Genomic DNA, 21450 nt, shown 5'->3' on the forward strand with positions numbered 1-21450 from the left:
TTATCTGCTCTATCTTAGTAGTATCTGCTTTATCTATCACTCTCTATCAGTCCCGCGAAAACACATCCATTGTTTATACAATACGATAAATCAGTCACATATCAAATCTGGCATATGGCTCTCGACCCTTGTGCCCAAAACACACCCATCCATGTGCCGTCATTTTTCAATCTGTCACATAGTTGTTGCCAGGGTTCGAAATTTTCTTTATAAATTAAAATAATTTAGAATATTGATTTGTTAAAAAAAATTTTGAACCATCTTATCAATATTTCATCTAAGATTCGACGATTGGTTTTATTTCAACAATCCTATGAGCACGTTGGAAACTATAGCATTGTTGAAATGAAATTTCAAACCGGACCAAAAACAAGAGGAATAATATTATTTCCAATCGGCTGCAACTGCAAGCGATACCATTATTCCTCCATAACCAAATCAGCCAGCTGTTGGAAAAAAATTAAAATGTAAGTGGGAGGTTTTCTCCTCCTCAAAAGCAGCTGAGGTGGCCCACTGTACAAAACTGACCCGCTACTGATCGACGAGCATAATATCGTGATCGGTCGCGCGCGCGCCGCATATTGCAGGGCATTTTCCCAGAATTCAGAAGGGTAGATTCGTAACATAGAAATTTAAATCATCGATGGTCCGATGCCATCTCGATTGGTGCCAAAAACTACATCGATTCATTTCATCCCTGTTTTGACAACACATTTTTGTTTTTGGGATGACATTTAATTTTGACATGCACGAACATCATCATCTAATGCAGAGAGAGAGAAAGAGATGATCAGTAAGGCTACCAGAGAAGAGAGAGAGAGAGAGAGAGAGAGAGAGAGAGAGATCAATGCAGAGTATAAAGCTTGAAAAATTGATTGATTCATGTAACAAGATGTCAAACTCATTACATATCAACTTTGAAGCCCAACATTTCTCACTTTCTGTAACTAATTTCTAAAACCAAATAAGAAAAAAACCTACAAAAAAAAAAAAAAACAAACCCACAAGCACTTTTTCCACTTTTCGCTTTCCTTCCATATCTTGAAGGCTTGAACCATCCATTTCTAAGAGCAATTAAGTTTTTTTTTTTCTCTGAAAAAAAGAAGAAAACTGGGCTGACAGATTTTAGGAGAGAGCACTGATAGGAACGGTGTAAATTAGGAATGATGATTAAAGGCGGAGGGAGAGGTCAAGGCTGTGAAGAGTGGCATTGTCACGAGGAGGATGAGCGGCAGTGGCATCCTGAGGATGGCGATGATAATATTGATGGGTGTGGGAAGAAGGGGGTGCACGTGAGAAGAGGGGCTGAGGCAGCTCGGAGGTGGTGGGGCCGTCAATCATCTGGGGAAGAGAGCAAGTGAAGGCGGCGGCGGGGATGTGGGGGTGGTGGTGGTTAGTAGTGTTGATGCTGGAGAGGTCCACCGCCCAATAGTAAGGTGGCTGGTTGTCCTGCTGCATGATGTGCTCCATCTCCATTAAAAAGCAGCTGCTGCTGTCGTGTACGGCCGCCTCTGGCTGCTGGTGGTGGTGGCTCTGCCGAAGCTGATGGTATTCGTGAGGCCCACTCGAATATTGTTGAGCATGGCCATCAATATCATGATGCTGACGTGGCACATTGGTGGGCATGATCTGATATTGAGTAGGGGGAGGTGAGACGTTGAAAGCAGGGACATGATGAGGATGGTGAGGAGAGTGGGTGGGAACGGAGGAGCAGCCGCCACCTCCGCCGGCGCTTAGAAGAGATCTGCGAGCGGCGGCTCTCTCCCGCTTGTGGGCGTTTTGGTGGCCGCCGAGGGCTTGGGAAGTGTAGAATTTGCGGGAGCAGTAATGGCATTGGAAGATGCGATTTGCAGCGGCGGTGGAAGAAGAAGCGCGGCGAGCGTGGGGGGTGGTAGGGGGCTGAGGATGGGTAGGAATTTGGTGGGATGAAGGCGTTTTAGTGGGTGGCAGGGGAAGTCCGGGGGAAGAAGAGGAAGAGAGGAGGTTATTGAAAAGGGAGGGGGAGGGAGAAGAAAGAGAAGGGTTGGGATGATGAGGATAAGGAGGTGGAGGGGGAGGTGTGTTCATCTGAGTTAGGAAGTCATGATACATCTCATCCTCTGCCTCCATTGAAACACCACTACTTGCAGTTTCAGAGAGCACAGAGAAAGCTTATCTCCCTCAGTAGACTGCAGGGGGTTTTAGTGAGAGAAAGAAAAGAGAGAAGGAGAAGAGGGGTTATTGGGGAGGGAGGGAGGGGTGTAGGTGTTATAAAGGGAGGTACAGAGGAGGATGACAGGAGTGGAGTCGAGTGGAGGAATAAATGGAGACAATGGGGCAGTGCAGATTTCATATTTGTCTGTAGCGATTACAAAAACTGTTGCAGTTGGGGGCGGGAGGAAGGACGCATGGATACGATTGGGTGCAGCCAAATGGCACGACTACGCCCACTCCCCATTGCACAACAATTAAACATAGATATTTCCCTCCCAATAAAAAACAAGAAGAAAAATCAAAGGATAAATATGGAAATTTAGTTGGTTGCTGGGTTTTTGTGCTGGAAACAAGATTCTAAAAAACGTTAGGCGCTAGTCAAACGGTGGGTTGGGGTCTAGTGTTTAGACGAACTAGACGGATTTGAGTAAATCTAATATATTTCATGTAAATAAGTGTCTATTTATACTTAAAATATATGTAATTTCATCAAAAACTACAAAATAAAATGACATATATATAATGAAGTATTATAACATAATGAAAACATGGGGAACAAACATATAATGTATGTTTATTTAAGTATTCTAGGCATTCTTTGTTAATTTTCAAACGTCTGTGCCTTAAACGGGACGGTGATCAACCGCCTAACACCTAAATGGGGTCTAGGCAAAGATTTTTAGAACAATAGTTGGAAGAAAGGATAAAATTGGGACTTGAAGAATGCGTAGGTGCGTTTCTATTTACCAAGGTTGCCCTCGCATGGTATGCACAAAAAGTAGTGACAAGAGTTGGAGCACATTGTTTGAAGTTGTTAAGTGGCTAACTAGCTTGTATCATCTCCTATCAAATCATATTATTACCACTGATTTAATAATTATTTAGTTAATAATTAATGAGGTTGATTTTTTTTTTTTTTTTTTTTTTAGAGAAATACCAAGAATACTCTTTTAAAGTGGGACATTTCATGAACTCTTCACCAATTTATATTTTTGGCACGTTGTTTTATAATGTTGACACATTATTTGTGCAAAAAACATGAGATGACGGAGAGTTCTATTTTTAGAAAGTCTCCTTAGCATTTCCTTTTCTTTTAAAATTAAGATTTTAAAGTCAAAGTAGATAGAAGCCATATAATATTTCCAAACTGACTCGCTCACAAGTGACAAACATATTAGATATGCAAATGCAATCAAACTCCACACACACACTTAAAAGTTAAAACAACACACTCTTCATTCTTCCACCCCAATACTAGAGGTGAAAAAGATGAAAGAAAGAGAGAGGGCAGAATAGGAACTGAGGCGAAAATTAAATAGATGAGGATCTTGGAAAGGACGAGGCCCTAATATAACTGTTTTGTCTCTGCATATTCTCTCTCTCTCTCGCTCTACCCTCTTCCTTCATGATCTGCAAATATTCCTCTCTCTCTCTCTCTCTCTCTCTCTCTCTTACCGTCACTTTCTCCGTGTTCACTGAAGATGGATGAGAGGAGGACTGATACGCTCTTTCACTCTCTCTCTCTCTCTCTCTACATTTCATTGGTGGAAACTGAAACGCTCATGTGAAGGGAAGAGCAATTAACCTGGGCGTTACGCGTGGCATATCATCAAACAGAAAATAAAAATAAAAAAAGATTCCAAGGCTCCAAGCCATGCAGTTTTGTAATACCTATATATATATATATATATATTCACTTGTGTTGTGTGCCTGCGACGTTATACAATAGAAATGCCTAATGCCTGCTGACTTAACACTGACCGACTCATCCACTCTCTCACTCTATAATTTGATGAATCCGGATTCTCGTCAGATTCTTTTTGCAGGGATCCTGAAGATCTGTAAATTGTATCCGTTTTTCGTATATCGTATGATCAGAAATTATTTTAAATATTTTTATTTAAAATTAAATCCAAACAGTACCTAAAAATTTTGATCGCACGATGTACGATGAATAAATACGATTCATGGATCTCTATAATCCTTAACAAAATGATCCGGAGAGAATCTGATGGGTAATTTGATATGTTAATTATGTAGTTGCGTGGCGAGCAAGAAAACCCTAAAATGGCATTGCTCTCTTCCTTCCTTCCTACTTGATTCCAATTGTTTTAAGTAAATTTCAATTAGCAACTTACAATAACAATGTTTCCCTTAATGCATGTCGTCACTTGTTGTCGGATGCAGCTGCCGCGTGCACGGTAACAAGGTTGGCTTATTCCCTTTCATTCCAGGTGTCATGCCGTCAATGGCTGGCCCCCTCTGATTTTATTTATTTAAGCTTGATTAACCATGATAAATCAATCTAATTAACTCAACTCACCTCACATCACCTCGAGCCTGCCATATCAATCTCATGTCTCAATGTTTCTATTTTTCCTTTTTACCCTTTTGACAACTGCACACATGATCTCGTAACCAAAATCAAAAATATTTTTAATAATACACTTTCAATGGGAACTCCTCGTGTGAAAATCAAATACATGTTAAACACAAGATTTTATTAATTTAAATCTAAATATTTAAAATATTTGATAACTTAATATAAAAAAATATAAAAAAAAGCAATGAGTTTCTTAATTGTTCATGAATTTTAATTTGGATTGTCTTTTTGCAATTTGCATGGAGAAACCATTTTTTTCGGGAAATTAAAGCACGTCAACATTTTATATTTCTATTACTTTTTGTTTTATTATTTTTATAAAAACTTAATATAAAATATTAACGTGGTTTATTCGTGACCACACATCACAGAAGAACATGAAAGGAATATGAAAATAAAAGGCAGACAACCCACCTCCCTTTTTTCCATCCCCTCGTCGCTTTTGAGTCAATTCAACTTTTTTTCTTCCTATTGTTGTGCTTATGTGTGACTGATGGGCCCCACAAATTCAAACACAAAATCGGGAGTTTCCCTCCAAAAAGGAACAAAGAGCAATGGCCCGGCCCAAACTAATCTCCACGTTACAAAATCTCAGTCACCATAACCAACCAACCAACCAACCAAAAGAAAGTTATATATATGAGAATATGTACACAGAGGAGTACAATAAACAAAAACAAGGGAAAATGACGTTTCAGGTGATGTCGAAGTATTTTGGATCCTCCGGGAAATGGTATTCCACGTTCAACTGCGATTAAAAGAACCAAAGAAGAGATAGAGCATAATCAGCTAAGCTTTCACAAGAAATAGCACAACGCGAAGATTAGTTTTGATATGTGAAATTTAAAAGCATTCATATTTGTGCAGCAATGCAAAAATATCCCCTTCATCAAGATCACTTTCGTTTTGATATGTGAGCGTGTGATGCGTATGCATGACCAAGTAAATATGCACATTACCTCTCCCTCATCAGCGTCTGTGTGGCGTTGAGGGAATACAACCCTCAAGTCATTGTATAGGTAGAATCTGCGCTCCCCATCCATGTCTAAGCCTGTTCTTTGTGGTGTAGATAGGGGATCTGATTTGCACCTCTGGACTGTCCTAGAACTTCTTTTGGGAAAAGGGCATATGAAACGGAGATGGAGAGCATAGCGGAGAGCACCATTACTGTTTTGATTGAACCTTGAACAACCATGTCTGTGCTCCCTGTCGGTTCCATAGCATGCATCAGCACACTTGCGCTCATTTCCATTGCTGCTTCGGTACTCCTCATTGTTGAGGCTCTTCTCAACAAGGAACGAAGCATTGGATCCCCTTCCCAGTTTAGGGGATAAGTTGGACATATCTCCCTCATCTATTGAATCCACAAAATTAGAGTCTTCACTTCTAATTTCAGTTTTCTGATCTACAGATATTGTTGTATGTACAATGCCTACTCCGGCTGTATTCTCTACTTCCTTCTTCTCTATGACTTTTGAGTTCAAATCAGTCTTCCCTTGTCTCAACTGGGGAGAATTTGGGCTGCATGCTAAGGTGACCTTCTGGCGTAAGAAAGTCTACTTTGTTTTGAACAGATAAGAAATGAACAAAACAAAAAAAATATTAAAGTAGCCTCAGAAACATGGAATATCATAAACCACACAACATAATTCTATAGTCCTTTATTGTTTTACACATTGAATTTATAACTACAAAATCGTTTGAAAATCCATCAACGCAGCTTAAGGGCAATATAATTCACAAGTTGAAGTTAATTTTTAGGTAGAGATCTAATTCAATGCATGCACGGTATACAATTTAGAAAGCTGTATGAGTTGCTATGTAAACATACGTTCTCCTTGGATGCGGGATTACAACTCTGCTACATTTCAAATTTATAATGATAGATAAATTTTTAACAAATTATATTTAATACAAAGTTCGTAAGCATCACATAGTATAGTAGCAACAAGATACAAACACTCAACTTACTTTGCTACCAGCTGCCATGTCACTTAAATCGTAGTTACAAAGAAAAGTATGAATAGGTGTCTTCTCTGGATTGCTTAGAACCTGCATAAATCAAAGTATGGAGAGCTTAATTTAGTATGACTAATAATGATAACCCATCGCAATGTAACATGCTACATAAAGTGACGGTTTCAACAAGTAATTCAGTCAAACAAGTTCTCTGGTAATGAAAAACTTGACCCTTCAATATCTTTGGCAATAGATAATAAAATGGATGCTTATAACAGCAGGAACAGACAACAAATACCAATTGTATACGGCCCTTCACAGGAATGCGCAGGCGGCTTGTGACAGTCGGTGAACCATCATTGCTGAGGCCTCGTTTAATCTTTTGTACTCCACTCCTATTCAATGCAGAATTTCTCGAAAGATGTATGGATGCGCAATACAATAAATAGCAATCACCTTCTACACTAGTTACTGAAAAAGGAAGCTTCTGTGATTGCGGAGAAAAGTTTCCCCCAGTGATGCTCAGCACAGCCAGAAAACCATCGATTCTCTACATATTTAAATACTCCAGCAATTATAACATAGCAACAGTGAATAATGTACAGGATTTACTACACAGCAGAAACATTGACACTAACCTGACTGGGTTTCCCTGATATGAACCGACCAGACAGTAGAGATTCTTCGAATGAACCAACCAAGGATCTCCCGACAGAAAGCCCACTCATCCATTGGGAGTTGGGAGCTGACCCGTGGGACAAAGAATAACTTACGCCAGTACTATTCTCTAGAGAACAAGGAAGGAATTCCCTGTGAAAAACATCAACATCTTCCAATAATTTACTAGCAATTTTAAACTCCCCTACTTCAGGGGAAAAGAGAATGTCTGCATCAGACTTGTCAAGTGTTTGTTTTACGTTCCTAAAGGTTGAATGACAATCGTCCGACTCTTTGTCAGTAGTCCTGGAGCCCCCTACAATTTCCAATCTTTCAGACAACCTGGGGCCAAGAGGTGACAAAGAATGCAAAGGTGAGATCACTTCCTTTGGAGATATGGATATTGCCCCACTTTGGATTTTTGCATTACTCCGCTTTCTCAACTCATCACGTTTAGGTGCAGATTGATAACTATTTTGAGGTCCGATATTCTTGTTTTCCAGCAAAGGGCCATTTGTGAAAAAAATGGATTCCATAATACCACTATCATGTGGCATGCTCTTCTGCTCCAAGCAACTAGATAGAGACCAAGTTGGCATGGTAAAACTACCTTTGCTCCCAACATTTGCTTTCTTATAATCATGTGCGACAGATGTACTAAAATTATCACTCACAGCAGGATAATTTGCTCCAGAAGTTCTGCAACCAATGTTTAAATGATCACCTTCAAACTGGTGCGGAAAAAGCGTAGTATTCAATGAGGACAACAATCGCTTCCTCACTAGAGACCCACTGGTCACAATTTCATTAGTTGTGACATTAACTGCAGAAGAGGAGTGAACGTGCCCACATGAAACACGCTTGGAGTCATCATTTAGAGAACTTGTTCCGCTTGATTCAAAACCTACAATCCTAGAAGCAGGTGTCAGAATATTCTGTCCATTTCTTGCAGTGATCTGACCAGCTTTATCAACAGAAACAATTGACAAACCATGAACATTGTTAGTGACTTGCGCGGTCCCTCTAAATCCAAGTGAATCATCGGGGAGCTTTGAAAATTCTAGGGAGGTCCTTGTCTGGTAATCTCCTAAAGAGGAGCATAATGGATTTACCCCCACTTGGCTTGCACTTCCACCAAGCATCCCATCCATATCACATGTGCTCATACTAGAAAATCGAGGCGGGCTTTGTAAAAAGGAGCCCAGAGAAGCAGCTTGCACCTCCTCAAAAGTTCCAGTTGAGGGCACCTGAGGCAATCCCATTTCTAAATTTCACAGGGTTGATCCCGAACTCGTCTCTCTTTTGTTTTCTGTTCTCTTTTTTTCTACAATGGGAAGGGATGTCGAGGGAATCGGATCGCATCAGCTCATCAATTGATAGAGCTGTACTTCCAATCAACTGAACAACAAAAATTTCCAATTTCCCAGCGCTGTGAGTATAACTAATAAGTGCTCTTAATTTCTGCTTCAATTAAGAACACAAGTGGTCTGTAGAAGCTACTAGTAACTGCTAAGTACCTACCAAAGGCAGCCAGAATCCAAACATCTGAGTTACCACTCTCTCCAAAGAGAAACTTAAGCGCATGGGAGTGGTGCGAGGATCATGGGTAGCGCAGATGTTCAGACCTCCGTCGCAGCAAGTCATGAAACGCATATAATTCATGATTGCCTGAAGAATCAGTAGCCAGGCCTGAAACAATATTCACATGAATGAGTTGAGAAAACACGAAAAATGACGATCAAAGCACTGATCTTAAGAGCAAGAGCAATCCGAGTGTAGAACGTACGTATACTCGAGACGACCAAGAGAAACAGAGGCCGCCATGAAAGACGAGGACGGACTTATTTGACTGGTTTTACTAGTAATACGTATAATATAGTAATAGAGACGGATTAAGTTAAAAGAGAGTGATTAGTAATTTAGCAGTAGAAGAGAAGACGCACCGGCACCACCGAGAGAGGCGGAGATAAAACAACGAATCATCTCAAATTATGATCTTCCATGCAAACTGCGATCCTGTGAAATTAACCACCGCCGATGCTTCTGAAATCGGTTTCGGTTGAAAGCAGAAGGGACAAGGGTTTTTGTTTTGGTTTTGGCTTTTGGCTTTGGCTTTGGAAGAGAGAGAGAGGCAGAGACCAAATACAGGAGGAGTCTGAGAGAAGGAGAAAAAGGAGGCCGAGTTTATAGACTCAATCCGAATCCCAATTCTCCCAAAATACGAGAAGCGTCATCCCCATTCCCATTTTCAATTCCTTTTCCTTTTTTCGGTACTATTTATTTTAACGAAAATCATATTTTTACATTAAATAATAAATTCTGATACTATTCACTTACAACATCTTCTTATCCTTACTGTTAAAATTCAAAATTTTCAAACCATTTTCATTAGTTTTCTTTATTTCAAAACGTACTTTCCATTCGTTCGCAATTTCGCCCCATTGCATTGCCTTCTCTCTCTCTCTCTCTCTCTCCCTCTCTTAATTTTTTAACTTTCTTTTTACTTTTGGACGCTTTGAGTTTAAAAATAAAACGAAAAATGAATCTTACCCAGCCTGCCTTTCACTTTGTACGGTTTTGCATATGCAATCTCTAAGTACAGATCTACCTACACGTATAAAGCGCGCTCTATTAACCATTAAACGCCTCCGCTGCCACTGCATTTGCTTTTATACCTACTTTCTCAAGACTAATAGAGATTTTTTTAGTGGGACCGGCACATGGATTAGTACGTCATATGTCATTATATAAATTGTAAGATATGTGTATTAAAAATTTAATAACTTAAAAAAATAAAATTTTCTACCACTAACATAAAAACAAGTAGTGTAATACTCGTGTTCCCGTCATAATAAAAAATTTCTCTACGATGAGAGATTTTTCAATATGACCGGCACGTACACCAAATGTCACTATACAAATGATGTGTTAAAAATTTAATAACTTAAAAAATAAAATTTCCACCACTTACATAGAAACACGTAATGTAACACTCGTGTTCCCATCACAATAAAAAATTTCTCCATGACGATAGATTTTTCAGTATGATCGGCACACAAAATGATACATCACATGTCACTATATAAATGATAAAATATATTTGTTAAAAATTTAATAATTTAAAAAATAAAATTTTTCATCTCTTACATAAAAACACGAGAATCAAACCTGGAATCTCAAGCACATCCCAATCTCATCATCAAAGTCCCCTTCCAGCCTCCTGCCCACTCTTCTTTCTTTTTCGAAAACATTAATCCATTTCACTTTCGCATGGGCCTCCGAGCATAACGCTGCAGCAGGCGATCCAGTAGTCAGAGTGAGACGTGCCAACAGGTCCACATTTAAACTGATAACCACTCAGTCAGTCTACCGACGACGACCCAATTGAGTCAGGACAGGACTACTCAGGATGCTTATCCTGTCCCCTTTGCTAATTTCATTGTTTTTGCCTCAACACTTTCTTTGCTCCTTTCTATGCACCACCCACCACCAACCCGCCTTATTTTCAATTGGGCCAAGCCCCAAACTTTAAGGGCCTACTGCTTTGTATAGGGCACGTGGTGTCACATGACAGGATGTCAGGATCATACGACACCTTCTCTGCCAATTCAATTGTTTTTGACTTCTTGGTTTTAGAAAAGGGTAATGTAAGAGATGTATAACGATCAATATATATCTAAAATTTTAAATTAAATGATGTACCATCAATAGAAAATAAGCTCGTTAATCACACTTACGTAATAATCCAATCATCAACAACCATATTATTTAGTTTATAAAATTTAGTTCTGAAATTTAGTCTTCCTAACAACTACTCTTAAGCGAAACAATGAAAGCATATAGCTTTAGAGAAATAATTTTCACCACCCTTTCTCACCTCATACACATTCTTCTAGTTTATTAAGCCTTTAGATTAAATAATTAAAGTAAAATCAACAAGAGCGGAGCGTCCACAAGGTAAAAAAGGTGCGTTGAAACTTGAAAATACTACCCTTACAAACACATCTCGTTCCATCAAAGTTTTCCAATTTCTCGGGAATGAATTCCAAGCCTTTCAATTCATGAGACTTGCTAATGCCAATGCGCCGTTTTGGTTGAGGAAAACAAACACAGAATTGTGGCCAACACACGACATGCACAAAGCCTCAGGGTGCCATCCCCAGAATTTGGTATTACAGCAGAAACTAGTTCCAACTGCTGAAAATGGGGCTCTGCACCGCCGGACTGTTAAAATGGTCTTGCCGCCGCTTCCATCATCTTCTTTACTCTGGTCAGTTTCTCTATCTCCTTCAGAACCTGAATTCACAGATAGAGAGGAAAACAATCCAAGGGTTTGCCTCCTTAAATCAGTTTGCCTTAAATTTCAAACAATGTATGCATTTCAAAACTAGCCTGCTTGAATACCTCCAATGCCACGTCTTCTGTGGTTACATCACCAAAATCATCATAACCTAATTGATAAGCTAGTTCTGATCGGACAAAAACAAAATCATTAGAACTGCCAAGGAAACATAATCTAATACATTAAAAACAAGGAAAGATTTACGGAGTTATTTATACTTTCAATGGAAACGGTTGCATCAGCTGTTTCATATCCACCTCTGACTTCTTCATACAAAGTACTTAGGTGAGTCAAAACCTGGTTATCAACATCAGAAGTATCAATCATCAGGACTAAGCTGCTGCACAATGTTAAGTGGTAGAGTCCATTTATTTTCCTTCTCAGGCCAACAAAAGAGTACGCTGTATACGGTTATAAGTTTGAGGAGGAAGAGATGACCTCTGGATAAGATGCTGAAGCAGATACGTTGAGTGCAGGAAGCTGACTTTGATCTTCGATCATGCCCCTGGCCACCAAGTCTACAGGTACATCAATCCATATAGAGATTCCATATCGCAGAAGAGCCCTATACATGTTCTGAAGTGAGTCAGAAAATGCACAACTAACATTATATATAAAAAAATGACAAAGGATTGTAACAATGATGTCAGAACTAAGTGATCTTGATAATCCTACAGATTAGTTGAACTCTGAACTGCACCATCTCCAGCACAAACCACCAATCGACCCATGGATGATAATTGCTTCAATACTTCAGTCTGCACCAATATCTCAATTTATACATGCATAAAACCCAAATAATCCACAGCAGAATGTTACTAAATCCAACTTGTATTAAGGTGAGCGAACACCCAATACTTCGAAAACTATCACCTCAGATTCCCGATAACCATTTGTGTCAGCCTCCCTAAGCAATTTGGCAGCAGATTCACCGCCAGCAGCTTCCTCAACCAAACTATCACTGGACGAAACAACACAAATTACAAGTTCAGCTAATACATCTGGAGCAAAGAAACTTATCCTGATATTTTATAAATGTAGCATATATAGGTACCTGTCAAAGTAATAATACCGCAACACATTGGCTAGGAGCTTCCCCAAACTGGTTTTCATGGAGCTCTTCATGCCTTTTCCACCAAAAAGATCATCATCATTCTATTTCGTAACCACGCAAGGCAAGGATTCGAGTTTTGAATGCATTTTAGTTTTACAAAGCAACGAGTAAATTAATGCTTACCCACAAGAAATATGGAAGTTCCTTTCAGCTCAGGGGTTATATCTATTGCCTTGTTCTGAATTAAAACTGAACAGTTACAATCAGCACTTCAAACGAGAACAAAAATTAAAATTTCAGAATTCATGATGAAACAAAGGCGAATCCATCCATGAACATGAAGCCCACCTTCACTACCGAAGAGGGGTCAGCTACAGAAACCTTGGCTGCCGAGCCTTCAAATAAACAAAGTGACAAGAGCAAATTATCAAACATGGCGCGCATGAAAGCATAAATCAGAAATTCAAAAGTCGAACTCACTGGAATCGCCGCCGTCGGAGGCGAAGCATGAGGCGGCGAGAGGTTTTCGGAAGAGGGTGCGAGACGTAATCGGAATTGAGAAAGTGGAAGCCGGAACTTGAGAGTGGCGGGAGGGAGTGCGGAGTGGAAGCTTGGAGCAAGACGAATGGAGTAGAAGGCTCCTTGTTATCTCCATTTCTACAATTTACAACAAAACGGCGGCGGCTCGCGGCTTTTTTGCTTCCTCTGTATTGGTACCGATGTAACTGTTAACAAACTGTCATTACCTTATCCGCCCAGCCCAGTAGCTATGATGAGGAGGGGAAGGTGCTTGGATTTCAACAGCTTGAAACGACGACGTATCGTTATGTGTTAAACAGTGAAAGTCTAATCGGCCCAGGTCCATTCCTTGTTGTGCAGTGTTGTGTTGTTTTCTGGGCTCTGGCCCGCCCCAGTACGAAAATACTAAGATTAATCAAGGTCCACTAAATTCTTATAATAATTTCCTTTGTACCAACACCGTTGATTTATGTTCAATAAAATTAATACATATAAAAGAATAAATAATATCCGATTTGATGGATATTTGATCGAATATTTGACTACTTGAGAGTCCATTCTACGAGTTCAAGCTTAATCATACGACGGTGCTAGTTGGCAATAAAAAGTGTAATAGAAAGGATCTCTATGGTGAAAACAAATGTGCACTTAGACTACCAAGTATAAGCTTGTGGATTTTATTTTCTAACCATCAGCAATTTACCTGTTTCCGCAGGTTCAACGAACGCAAAAACCTTTCCACTGGTGATTAACAAAATTCTTCATTTGAAGAAATATATATGAAACATCGCAAAGAGACGACTTTCATAGAGTTTAGTTCTCATCATAAGCAACAACAAAGAGAGACTAAAGGTTGGGATGAGAAACTAAACAACATATTTACAGAGCTGTCTGTACCTAAATGAAAAAAAAAAAAAAAAAAAATGAGACCCAAAACAATCTTACGAGGAAACCCGAGAAATTCACTGCTTCACCAATCTGTATGTTATCAGCTCCCACCTGCATGCACTGAAGATGTTCAAAAATCAGAATTGCTAAGAATAAGAATTATCATTCGGCTGTGGATAGTGAAGATGACTGAGCAGGAATCAAGAGAGAATCTGTAAATTTTATGCAGGATGCAACTGACAAATAATAAATTAGATGGCAAGAAGAATGAAGCACAAACTGTTCCAACATCCACCCCCCATCATATATATGTCCCGTGCTGGAGCAATTTAGTTCTAACTTCTAAGAAGGGAACATCAACTGGTGAGGAAAAATTCTGAAAAACGCACGCTAACCTCGAATCGGACTAGAGTGAGAGGCCACTTCAGAAACATTTGATACTGGTTTGACGTTCGATAGGGAAATTGGCGTCAATGGAGGTGAAGCAACTTCTTCAGCCTTGCCTGGAACCTGAGGAGACTCCAAATGTCTTGCTACATGCAATGCCATTGCTCTTTGACTGCTTGAAGGTATGGAGAAGCTTCGGGGAACTATCAATGGTGGAATTGGAAGTGGAGATGCTGCATTTGATGCCACTGAAGGGTTTTTATTTGGCATGCTATGTTCTTGATTTCTGGAAACCAGTGGAGCAGAGTGACCAACAAATCCCGAGGACTTTGTTGGTTTGGCAGCTGATGAACTGGGATTTGTTGGCTTGGCAGATGATGAACCGGGGGGTCTAGGAAGCTCATGAAGCTCGCTTATCTTGGGTGAAGAAACAAGGGGAGGTGAAGCACATGGGGATACCTTTGGAGATGAAGAAGGTTGGGGATTTGGTAAATGAGACAGCATTCCGGAAACTAGTTGCGGTAGTTCAGTTGATGCAATGGGACCACTGGCATATAACACAGGCTTTGATGATGCCGACTTACTAGGTATTGGACCGGAGAAAGCATATCTTTTGATCTTCTTTGTATCAGATGCATTCAACGTATCAATCTGTGGAAGTGCAAGTCCCTCCAGGGGAGGAGGTAGTTGGGTGGAGGTACTATTGACATTGCTCTCTTTTTGTACCACCTGAGCTTTTGTACCAGATGCATTCAACACATCACCAGGATCTTTCTCTACCAATGGGGAAGAGTGCCATAAGTTTGGATTGCGTCTACTTGGCCCTGTTCCTGGAACCGCGCTGCTTGTTCTTGAAGAACTCAAACCTTTTGGATCAATAGGTGTGGGCAGTACATACATATTAGACTTCCGAGCTGTTGTTGCCTGCAGTTGTCTAGCTTTCTCAGCAGGATCAAACTTCTTCTCTGCAAAAATTGGGGCTGAGTGGCTGCCTATTCTGGGTTCTCTACTTGAGGTCCTCATATCCCATTGGTTTCTATCTAGATTTATCTACAAGGAAAAAGAATTATGAATACAATATTTGGAGTTCAAGGGCATACATTTATGTCTTCGAAGTTTGGTTTCAAATCTAACATTCAGAAGGCAATGGAATCTTACATCTGCATATTCCACTCTTGTCGCTTTAGGAGACAAAAGTCCCACTTCATCGTCCTGAGAAATGAGCAGCTAGATCATAAGAACGAACAAAATATGACAAAGAAATCCATAATGACAAAAGTTCACACTGAGCACTATGTTGAACAACAATTGAAACCACCAACAGTACTGGCACTTGGATCAATATCAGCATAACTAAAATTTGAAAATTATAATCATTAAGAAAAACTAGTACATAATGTTGATGAAGTTAAATGTCACTCATACGGAAAAGGGAAATTCAAAATCCAGTAGATAGATTATAGTACAATCTTTGAGAGGTTTACCACCGCATGATAAACAGAGTATAGTGCCTCAAACAAACAACATAAATTCCTAACTACATTAGACCTCACCTCCATTGAATTCCTTGATGCGGAGGTGACATCAGTCCCCTGCTTGCTTGATATATAGTTAAAACTCAATTCTCCATCTTCATTAGAATCATAGCTATTTTCACCATTATCCTCAACATCATCCCCACCATCATCTTCAAGTCCACTGAATTGGTATTCAATATGATGCTCCTCTGTAACCAATCTAACGTGCGGCTCAACAGCCTCAAGTGATTTAAGTCCTTTCCGGAAGAAATTCAACTGATTCAAAGAACAAGAATGCTAACTTTGAGTCAAACTAATAGAAGAACGAGACTTTTGAAGTTTTATGATTGGTTGGAGATATAAAGAAAACCTGAGCAGCATGATGACGAGCTGCCTGTGTTAGAAGACTTTGAGCCTGTCCTTGCTTCAGAGACTTCAATCGGAAGACACACAATGTCGCCTCCTCATCATATTCATCATGAGCTACTTGCAATTGCTGCAAAGTAAAACCGTCACCCTTTCCACGTTTTGACCTCCCTTTTTCTTTCTGTTGTGCCACCATGTAGTCATACACTTCTCTGAAGATTTATACACCAAACCAAATTCAGAAGAAGTTTACTTCTAATGAGTAAAAAGTTTAAAGAGAGGGGAATAGACCTTTTCTCGTCACATTGTCGCTTCATTTCCTGCATAAGATAACAAGAAAGGAAATTCAGTGATACAAACCAAAGGAACAGAGAACAATACATACAGCCACTGCGTCTAGGTGAAAACAAAGGAAATGGAACCTAGACAAAATCCGTCTGAGGTGCAAAAGGGTAGGGTTCCATTCACTGAATAAAGTCAACATCTCCAAAACACCATTACAGTTTAAAGTTTACAAAAATCAATTACCAAGCCTGCACCTAGCCCATGGCATGTTATGCTCACTGCTGTTTTGGGCATGCCTAGCATGCTATTTTGGGCAGGTCTGAATGCAACAGGAACTTGAAATTCCTTTTGATTTGTGACACAGCTAGAGTACTTAATAATCAATTACAGCAGAAATCTCTAGGGTAGAAACATATAACTGCAAGGCGATTGAGGGTTTATTGATAAAACCTCTAGTACCAAATAAGATAAGAGAATCCACATGAGCAAACCTCAACTGTCCGAAGCTCATTGAGAAGTGACTCCGATGGGTTTGTAATTGTCAAAAATATATGAGAGCGCTGAAGAAAAGAAAGCAATTAGTTAACACAAAGTTAAGGTGAAGGTATTTCAGTTAAAGGAAGGGATTAAAAAGATATCATGATGTGCACAAAACAACAGTAAGAACTCACATAGCTATCAACAAGTTTTTGAAGTTCATACTGCACCTTCCCTAGCATCAGAAATACTCTACCTGCATTCCAATTAAGTACAAGGCATATGCATCATAAAATCCTCAATACTCACAAAAAGAAAAAGAAAAATCTTCATAATTAAATTCACAGATATAATACAAATGCTATGTTCATTCAAAGACTAAAAATCACCAAACTCAGATTCATGGATATAATACACATGTTATGTTCAACTCCCGAAAACCTTAGCCATGGGTGAGAAAACGAAGCTTGAAGGTTTGCCCACCTTCATCCCACAAAAAACCAGGGTCAGATACTTTGGTTGACTTACCACTCGTTTCATCATCATGCAATGCAGTTTTTTCCAGTAGACAACCACCCATTTCACGCAGTGACTCCGAGAATTCTGAAATTGCAGATTAGGTCAAAGGGCAGAACTCTATGGCGTTGAGTTAATTATCTTAAATTTAAATCTTATAAAATTAACATTGGGAATTCCAATAATTCCATATGGTTTGTAGATAACTCAAGAATTCAGAATTACCAATATTTGTTGTCATTTCCTCAAATAATACCCAACCTTCATAATAAGCATTTGAACTCACGGTGAATGGTAGAAGAGTAGAATGTTAGCTGTCAAGCTGCCCCTATTAGTCAGTCCTTGCAAGATTAAGGCATAACTTTTCTTCTTATCAAGATTTAGTGAAGGAGTTATAATATGTCAAAAGTGTCTTAGAGTGGATAGGTGTGTGATATGTGAGGCATAACACCATGTTCTACATTTCAGTGAAGTCGACAAACTTGGGCATTCTCCGTTATTGAAATAATACAAACATGTATCTATCAAATTAAAAACTAATGTACAAATGAAAGTAAGCAGAGTATTCACCATATGCGCTGTTTGCTGTAGCGGCAGCTGCAGAGAGTAAGCTATCATAGCAACTTCTCATATCATGCATGTCCTGCAAAATGCACACAAGTTCTCACCAACTAAATTTTCCCGTAATTAGCACTACTGTTTGCAAACTACAACATAATTAAGTGTGAAACATAGAGTTTCTGGATCCATTAATCCTCCATGATCATATCTGCCGCCACGCAAACTAGCTACAATTCAGAGTCAAATCAATCATCCACTCACGATGAGAAGATCCAGTAATTTTCAAGAGCAGCTGCAAAGCTTAAATCACTGATTTAACAACTCCCGAGTAAATATTATTATATGAAAATTTTCCTCAAGCAAACAGAAAAATTCCTCTGAATTCGCTTATTTAGCTGGAGAAAGACTATTCAGCCTCTTTAGAAGGTCCTAAAGAAAATTATACTCATAAACTCGAAATAAATAAAACAAAACTATACCTGGGCCGCCTGAGCGAGCTCATCGACCTGAGCCAATGGTTGAATGTCTCTCTTATCTTTGGCATCGTTTTTGTGCAGTTCGAATCTCCGAAACATGCCGAGCGAGGTCTTCATTTTTTCTGAAAAACCCTAACGCAATGACCGGGACGACGACTCAAAGCGACTCACAGTGTGAAACTCAAATCCCTGGAAATTCAAAGACGCTCGACTCCAAATCGACGACTGCGATTAACTCTGCAGCTTCAAACGACATTCGAGAAGGGGGACGACGAGGAGGAAGAAGGAGCTACTCTCGGTGGATCATACAAAACGACTTGTAGCATATCAACGAAGAGGTGGGGAGGGGGGTAGAGAGGGAGAGAGAGAGAGAGAGTGGGAAAGGAAAATAAAAAAGGGAAAACAAGAAAGAATGAGCAAAAGCAAAGGGGAAAGAAGGATCATCCTCACGTCATTTACCAGAGTAAAAAGCGCGCACTGACAAAGAGACACGTATTACTGTAAGGGTAATTTGGTAACCGGAATCTCGATGCGAGTAGCTTCAAGCAATGGGACTGTGGTGGAAAAATCCACTGCCCGCCTGTCTAGGGTGATGGGCTGAATTCTGACGTGGAGACAAAAGAGTAGCGGTTGAAAGTGACATGCGGGCGTTTAGTTGTAGCGGATGGATGACAGTCAAAGTCAGATATTGATGACGTGGGAGAAGCGGTTCTAAGACGAAAACTGTCCTACTTTGACCGCGCCGGTGGGTGGGTCAGATCTGCAAAAGACTTGTCAGTAGGATTGATAAACGAGTTGTTACATAATGTGTTATTATATAAATTATAAGATATATATGTTAAAAATTTAATAACGTAAAAAATAAAATTTTTCATTATTTACATAAAAACACGTAATGTCCCGTCATAATGAAAAATTTCTTCAGATCCGCAGCTCCATTGATCTCAAATTACCGTTTTGCCCCCCAACTTGGTGAACGAGCGGACAATATACTATCTTCGAAGAGAGGTCAAATTTAAATTTGATCGATTATGTGACATTTTTCTATCTTTAAAATTTTGCTTTTTATCCTATCAAATTAAATTATTATTTTATTATAATAAACGCTATGAAACAAAAAACAATAATATAATATGTTTTACAATTAATTAAAAAAAATTTGAAAATGCGGTCAATTTCAATACCAAAATGAGGGCTGCCAATCTATATTTACCACATCAAATTTAACTTTTCGGTTGCCAACAAGAGTAATAAGTGTCTTAAGTGTGTATATATATATATACACATATATAACAATTTTTAATCCGTTATAACTAAAGTAACTATTTTCATATGACCGCACATCTTAAAAGAACATTCTTGTATGTAATTGATGCCTTTATTAGTATCCTATCATTACATTTGTAACTCCACTACAGATGGTAAGTTAAAGACTAAAGTAAGTGCATGGTTTGATTTAAGAGAATTATAATGACTATTATTCACTACATCACTTGTCCACACCACTTAATTTGCCTCTCATAATTTTGTCAAACAATTTATCCTCATGTTAGTTATATTCAATAAGATTTGACAAAAAAAAAAAAAAGAAGTTATATTCAATAAGAGTATCTATAAAAATTATGGAACATTATGGTTAGGAAAAAGGCCAGTAGGGGAAATAACCTTCACTTGACATTTGGATAATTAGATATAAGATCACTTACTTAATAAATTATTATATCTGATTTTGAAGATATCGCTTACCAAATGAGGTCAATTGATTTTTGTTTCACCTAAGAAACTTTTTTTTTTTTGTTGTGTGACGTAAGTCATCCTTGAATGCATGTTATACCCTATGCTATTTTGGATGTGTAAAGTTGTGTATAAAGGGATGAATGTTAAATGATTTTAATTTTACTATATTTTTTATCATTTATATTTCAGCCACTTTACAATTTGACTTTATTTTCATGTGCTTCATATTAGCATCGGTTTGCTTTCCATCTCTCTTTTCCGCATATTTCAATCTTTGGATGTCTTTTCTTTTTCTTGTATTATTAACGCGTGAGTGGCAAAAGTGGATGTGTTCTTCATCAATCTTTGGTTTTTGACTCCATTGCTTACTGATCCAATTTCATCACTAGTTTTTTTTTTTTTTTTTGTCTAATTTTCTTTTTTTTGGTCAGATTTTCAACGTGTTGTTTCAATAACGTCCTCATCAAAACATGGTTTGAGTACCACTCAAAATTGTGGTGTTTACATATTTTCCAAATGGGTCTTAAAATAGGTACCCATTAACAACTCGATGTTTGATTAGCCACCTCTAGTCCCTTGTCCTCTTCATAACACGGTGAAACTTCAACATGTCGGACATGATTGATAAGCCTTGTTATTGTCTTCTTTGTGCCGTCACTAACTCGTGTCAAGTATATACATGCAATTCATAAAGATGTAGTTAGAAAGCCAGTAAACCACAATTACTGGTTCATGAGTACAACAACCTAATGCTAAGGTTCGTTTGCATAAAGCAAATCAGAAAAAGTTAGAACCTTTAGCTCATTTGGACCGCTTCCATGTGTAAATTGATGCTGGACTACACCTAATGCCACAGTGATCGGGAAATGTGACCAGAATCTATAGGTACCCCTTTCTAATCTATAAAGACGGTGTATGCTTTTAAAACTTTCCTGCCATTGTCAATTTGCCTTGGACATTTCAGATAACTTCACATTAAATACAACTTATATGATCCTGTATTCAAAAGGGAGGGAAACAATGCAATTATTGAAAAGGTTTTGGACCAATTGGGACTCTCATTTGAAACTTCACAAGTAAATTAGGGCAACTTAATAACTTTGTTCACTACATACACATGCACATATAAATAT

At 38.8% G+C, this 21450-nt stretch overlaps 3 protein-coding genes across 13 annotated transcripts; all 3 read right to left on the minus strand.

Moving 5' to 3' along the window:
* Positions 1-5194: 5194 nt before the first annotated feature.
* LOC137740340 (uncharacterized) lies at positions 5195-9463 on the minus strand. Its single transcript, XM_068480201.2, has 6 exons — positions 9136-9463; positions 7174-8881; positions 6834-7085; positions 6548-6628; positions 5536-6132; positions 5195-5324 (listed from the first exon to the last, which is right to left on the minus strand). The coding sequence occupies exons 2-6, from the start codon at positions 8452-8454 to the stop codon at positions 5271-5273; spliced, it is 2265 nt and encodes a 754-aa protein (XP_068336302.2). The 5' UTR covers positions 8455-8881; positions 9136-9463; the 3' UTR covers positions 5195-5270.
* A 1462-nt stretch (positions 9464-10925) lies between these two features.
* LOC137739186 (putative inactive shikimate kinase like 1, chloroplastic) lies at positions 10926-13428 on the minus strand. The gene is made up of 10 exons (XM_068478728.2): positions 13069-13428; positions 12937-12983; positions 12772-12826; positions 12589-12661; positions 12408-12495; positions 12210-12292; positions 11973-12099; positions 11753-11831; positions 11597-11661; positions 10926-11488 (listed from the first exon to the last, which is right to left on the minus strand). Exons 1-10 carry the CDS (start codon positions 13241-13243, stop codon positions 11420-11422), a joined length of 861 nt encoding a protein of 286 aa, XP_068334829.2. The 5' UTR covers positions 13244-13428; the 3' UTR covers positions 10926-11419.
* A 421-nt stretch (positions 13429-13849) lies between these two features.
* LOC137739183 (uncharacterized protein At2g33490) lies at positions 13850-19004 on the minus strand. Of its 11 annotated transcripts, none has more exons than XM_088700011.1 (12): positions 18584-18998; positions 18114-18186; positions 17769-17865; positions 17556-17630; positions 17222-17283; positions 17042-17110; positions 16557-16585; positions 16270-16477; positions 15936-16175; positions 15541-15594; positions 14391-15432; positions 13850-14106 (listed from the first exon to the last, which is right to left on the minus strand). In XM_088700011.1, exons 3-12 carry the CDS (start codon positions 17782-17784, stop codon positions 14096-14098), a joined length of 1806 nt encoding a protein of 601 aa, XP_088556137.1. In that variant the 5' UTR covers positions 17785-17865; positions 18114-18186; positions 18584-18998; the 3' UTR covers positions 13850-14095. The 11 variants fall into 11 exon arrangements, with proteins under 11 accessions (XP_088556137.1, XP_088556136.1, XP_088556139.1 ...); XM_088700010.1 differs by having other exon boundaries at positions 13850-14115; positions 17769-17884; positions 18584-18909; XM_088700013.1 differs by having other exon boundaries at positions 17769-17857; positions 18584-18880.
* Between the last annotated feature and the right edge of the window lie 2446 nt (positions 19005-21450).

This window comes from Pyrus communis, chromosome 9 (genome assembly GCF_041283825.1).
Source record: "Pyrus communis isolate YQ-2024b chromosome 9, ASM4128382v1, whole genome shotgun sequence".
Classification (NCBI taxonomy): Eukaryota; Viridiplantae; Streptophyta; class Magnoliopsida; order Rosales; family Rosaceae; genus Pyrus; species Pyrus communis.

Excerpts from the sequence above, each read along its gene's own strand:
- LOC137740340 (XM_068480201.2), bottom strand. The coding sequence starts at position 8,454 with ATGGGATTGCCTCAGGTGCCCTCAACTGGAACTTTTGAGGAGGTGCAA. Across the intron at positions 7,086-7,173 it reads TATCAGGGAAACCCAGTCAG|AGAATCGATGGTTTTCTGGC; the intron begins GTTAGTGTCAAT and ends TTAAATATGTAG. Across the intron at positions 5,325-5,535 it reads CAGACGCTGATGAGGGAGAG|TTGAACGTGGAATACCATTT; the intron begins GTAATGTGCATA and ends TTTTAATCGCAG.
- LOC137739186 (XM_068478728.2), bottom strand. The coding sequence starts at position 13,243 with ATGGAGATAACAAGGAGCCTTCTACTCCATTCGTCTTGCTCCAAGCTT. Across the intron at positions 12,662-12,771 it reads AACTTCCATATTTCTTGTGG|GCATGAAGAGCTCCATGAAA; the intron begins GTAAGCATTAAT and ends TTGGTGGAAAAG. Across the intron at positions 11,662-11,752 it reads TGCAACCGTTTCCATTGAAA|AACTAGCTTATCAATTAGGT; the intron begins GTATAAATAACT and ends TTGTCCGATCAG.
- LOC137739183 (XM_068478721.2), bottom strand. The coding sequence starts at position 18,697 with ATGAAGACCTCGCTCGGCATGTTTCGGAGATTCGAACTGCACAAAAAC. Across the intron at positions 16,478-16,556 it reads CGACAATGTGACGAGAAAAG|AGAAGTGTATGACTACATGG; the intron begins GTCTATTCCCCT and ends ATAAATCTTCAG. Across the intron at positions 16,176-16,269 it reads CTCGTCATCATGCTGCTCAG|TTGAATTTCTTCCGGAAAGG; the intron begins GTTTTCTTTATA and ends TCTTTGAATCAG.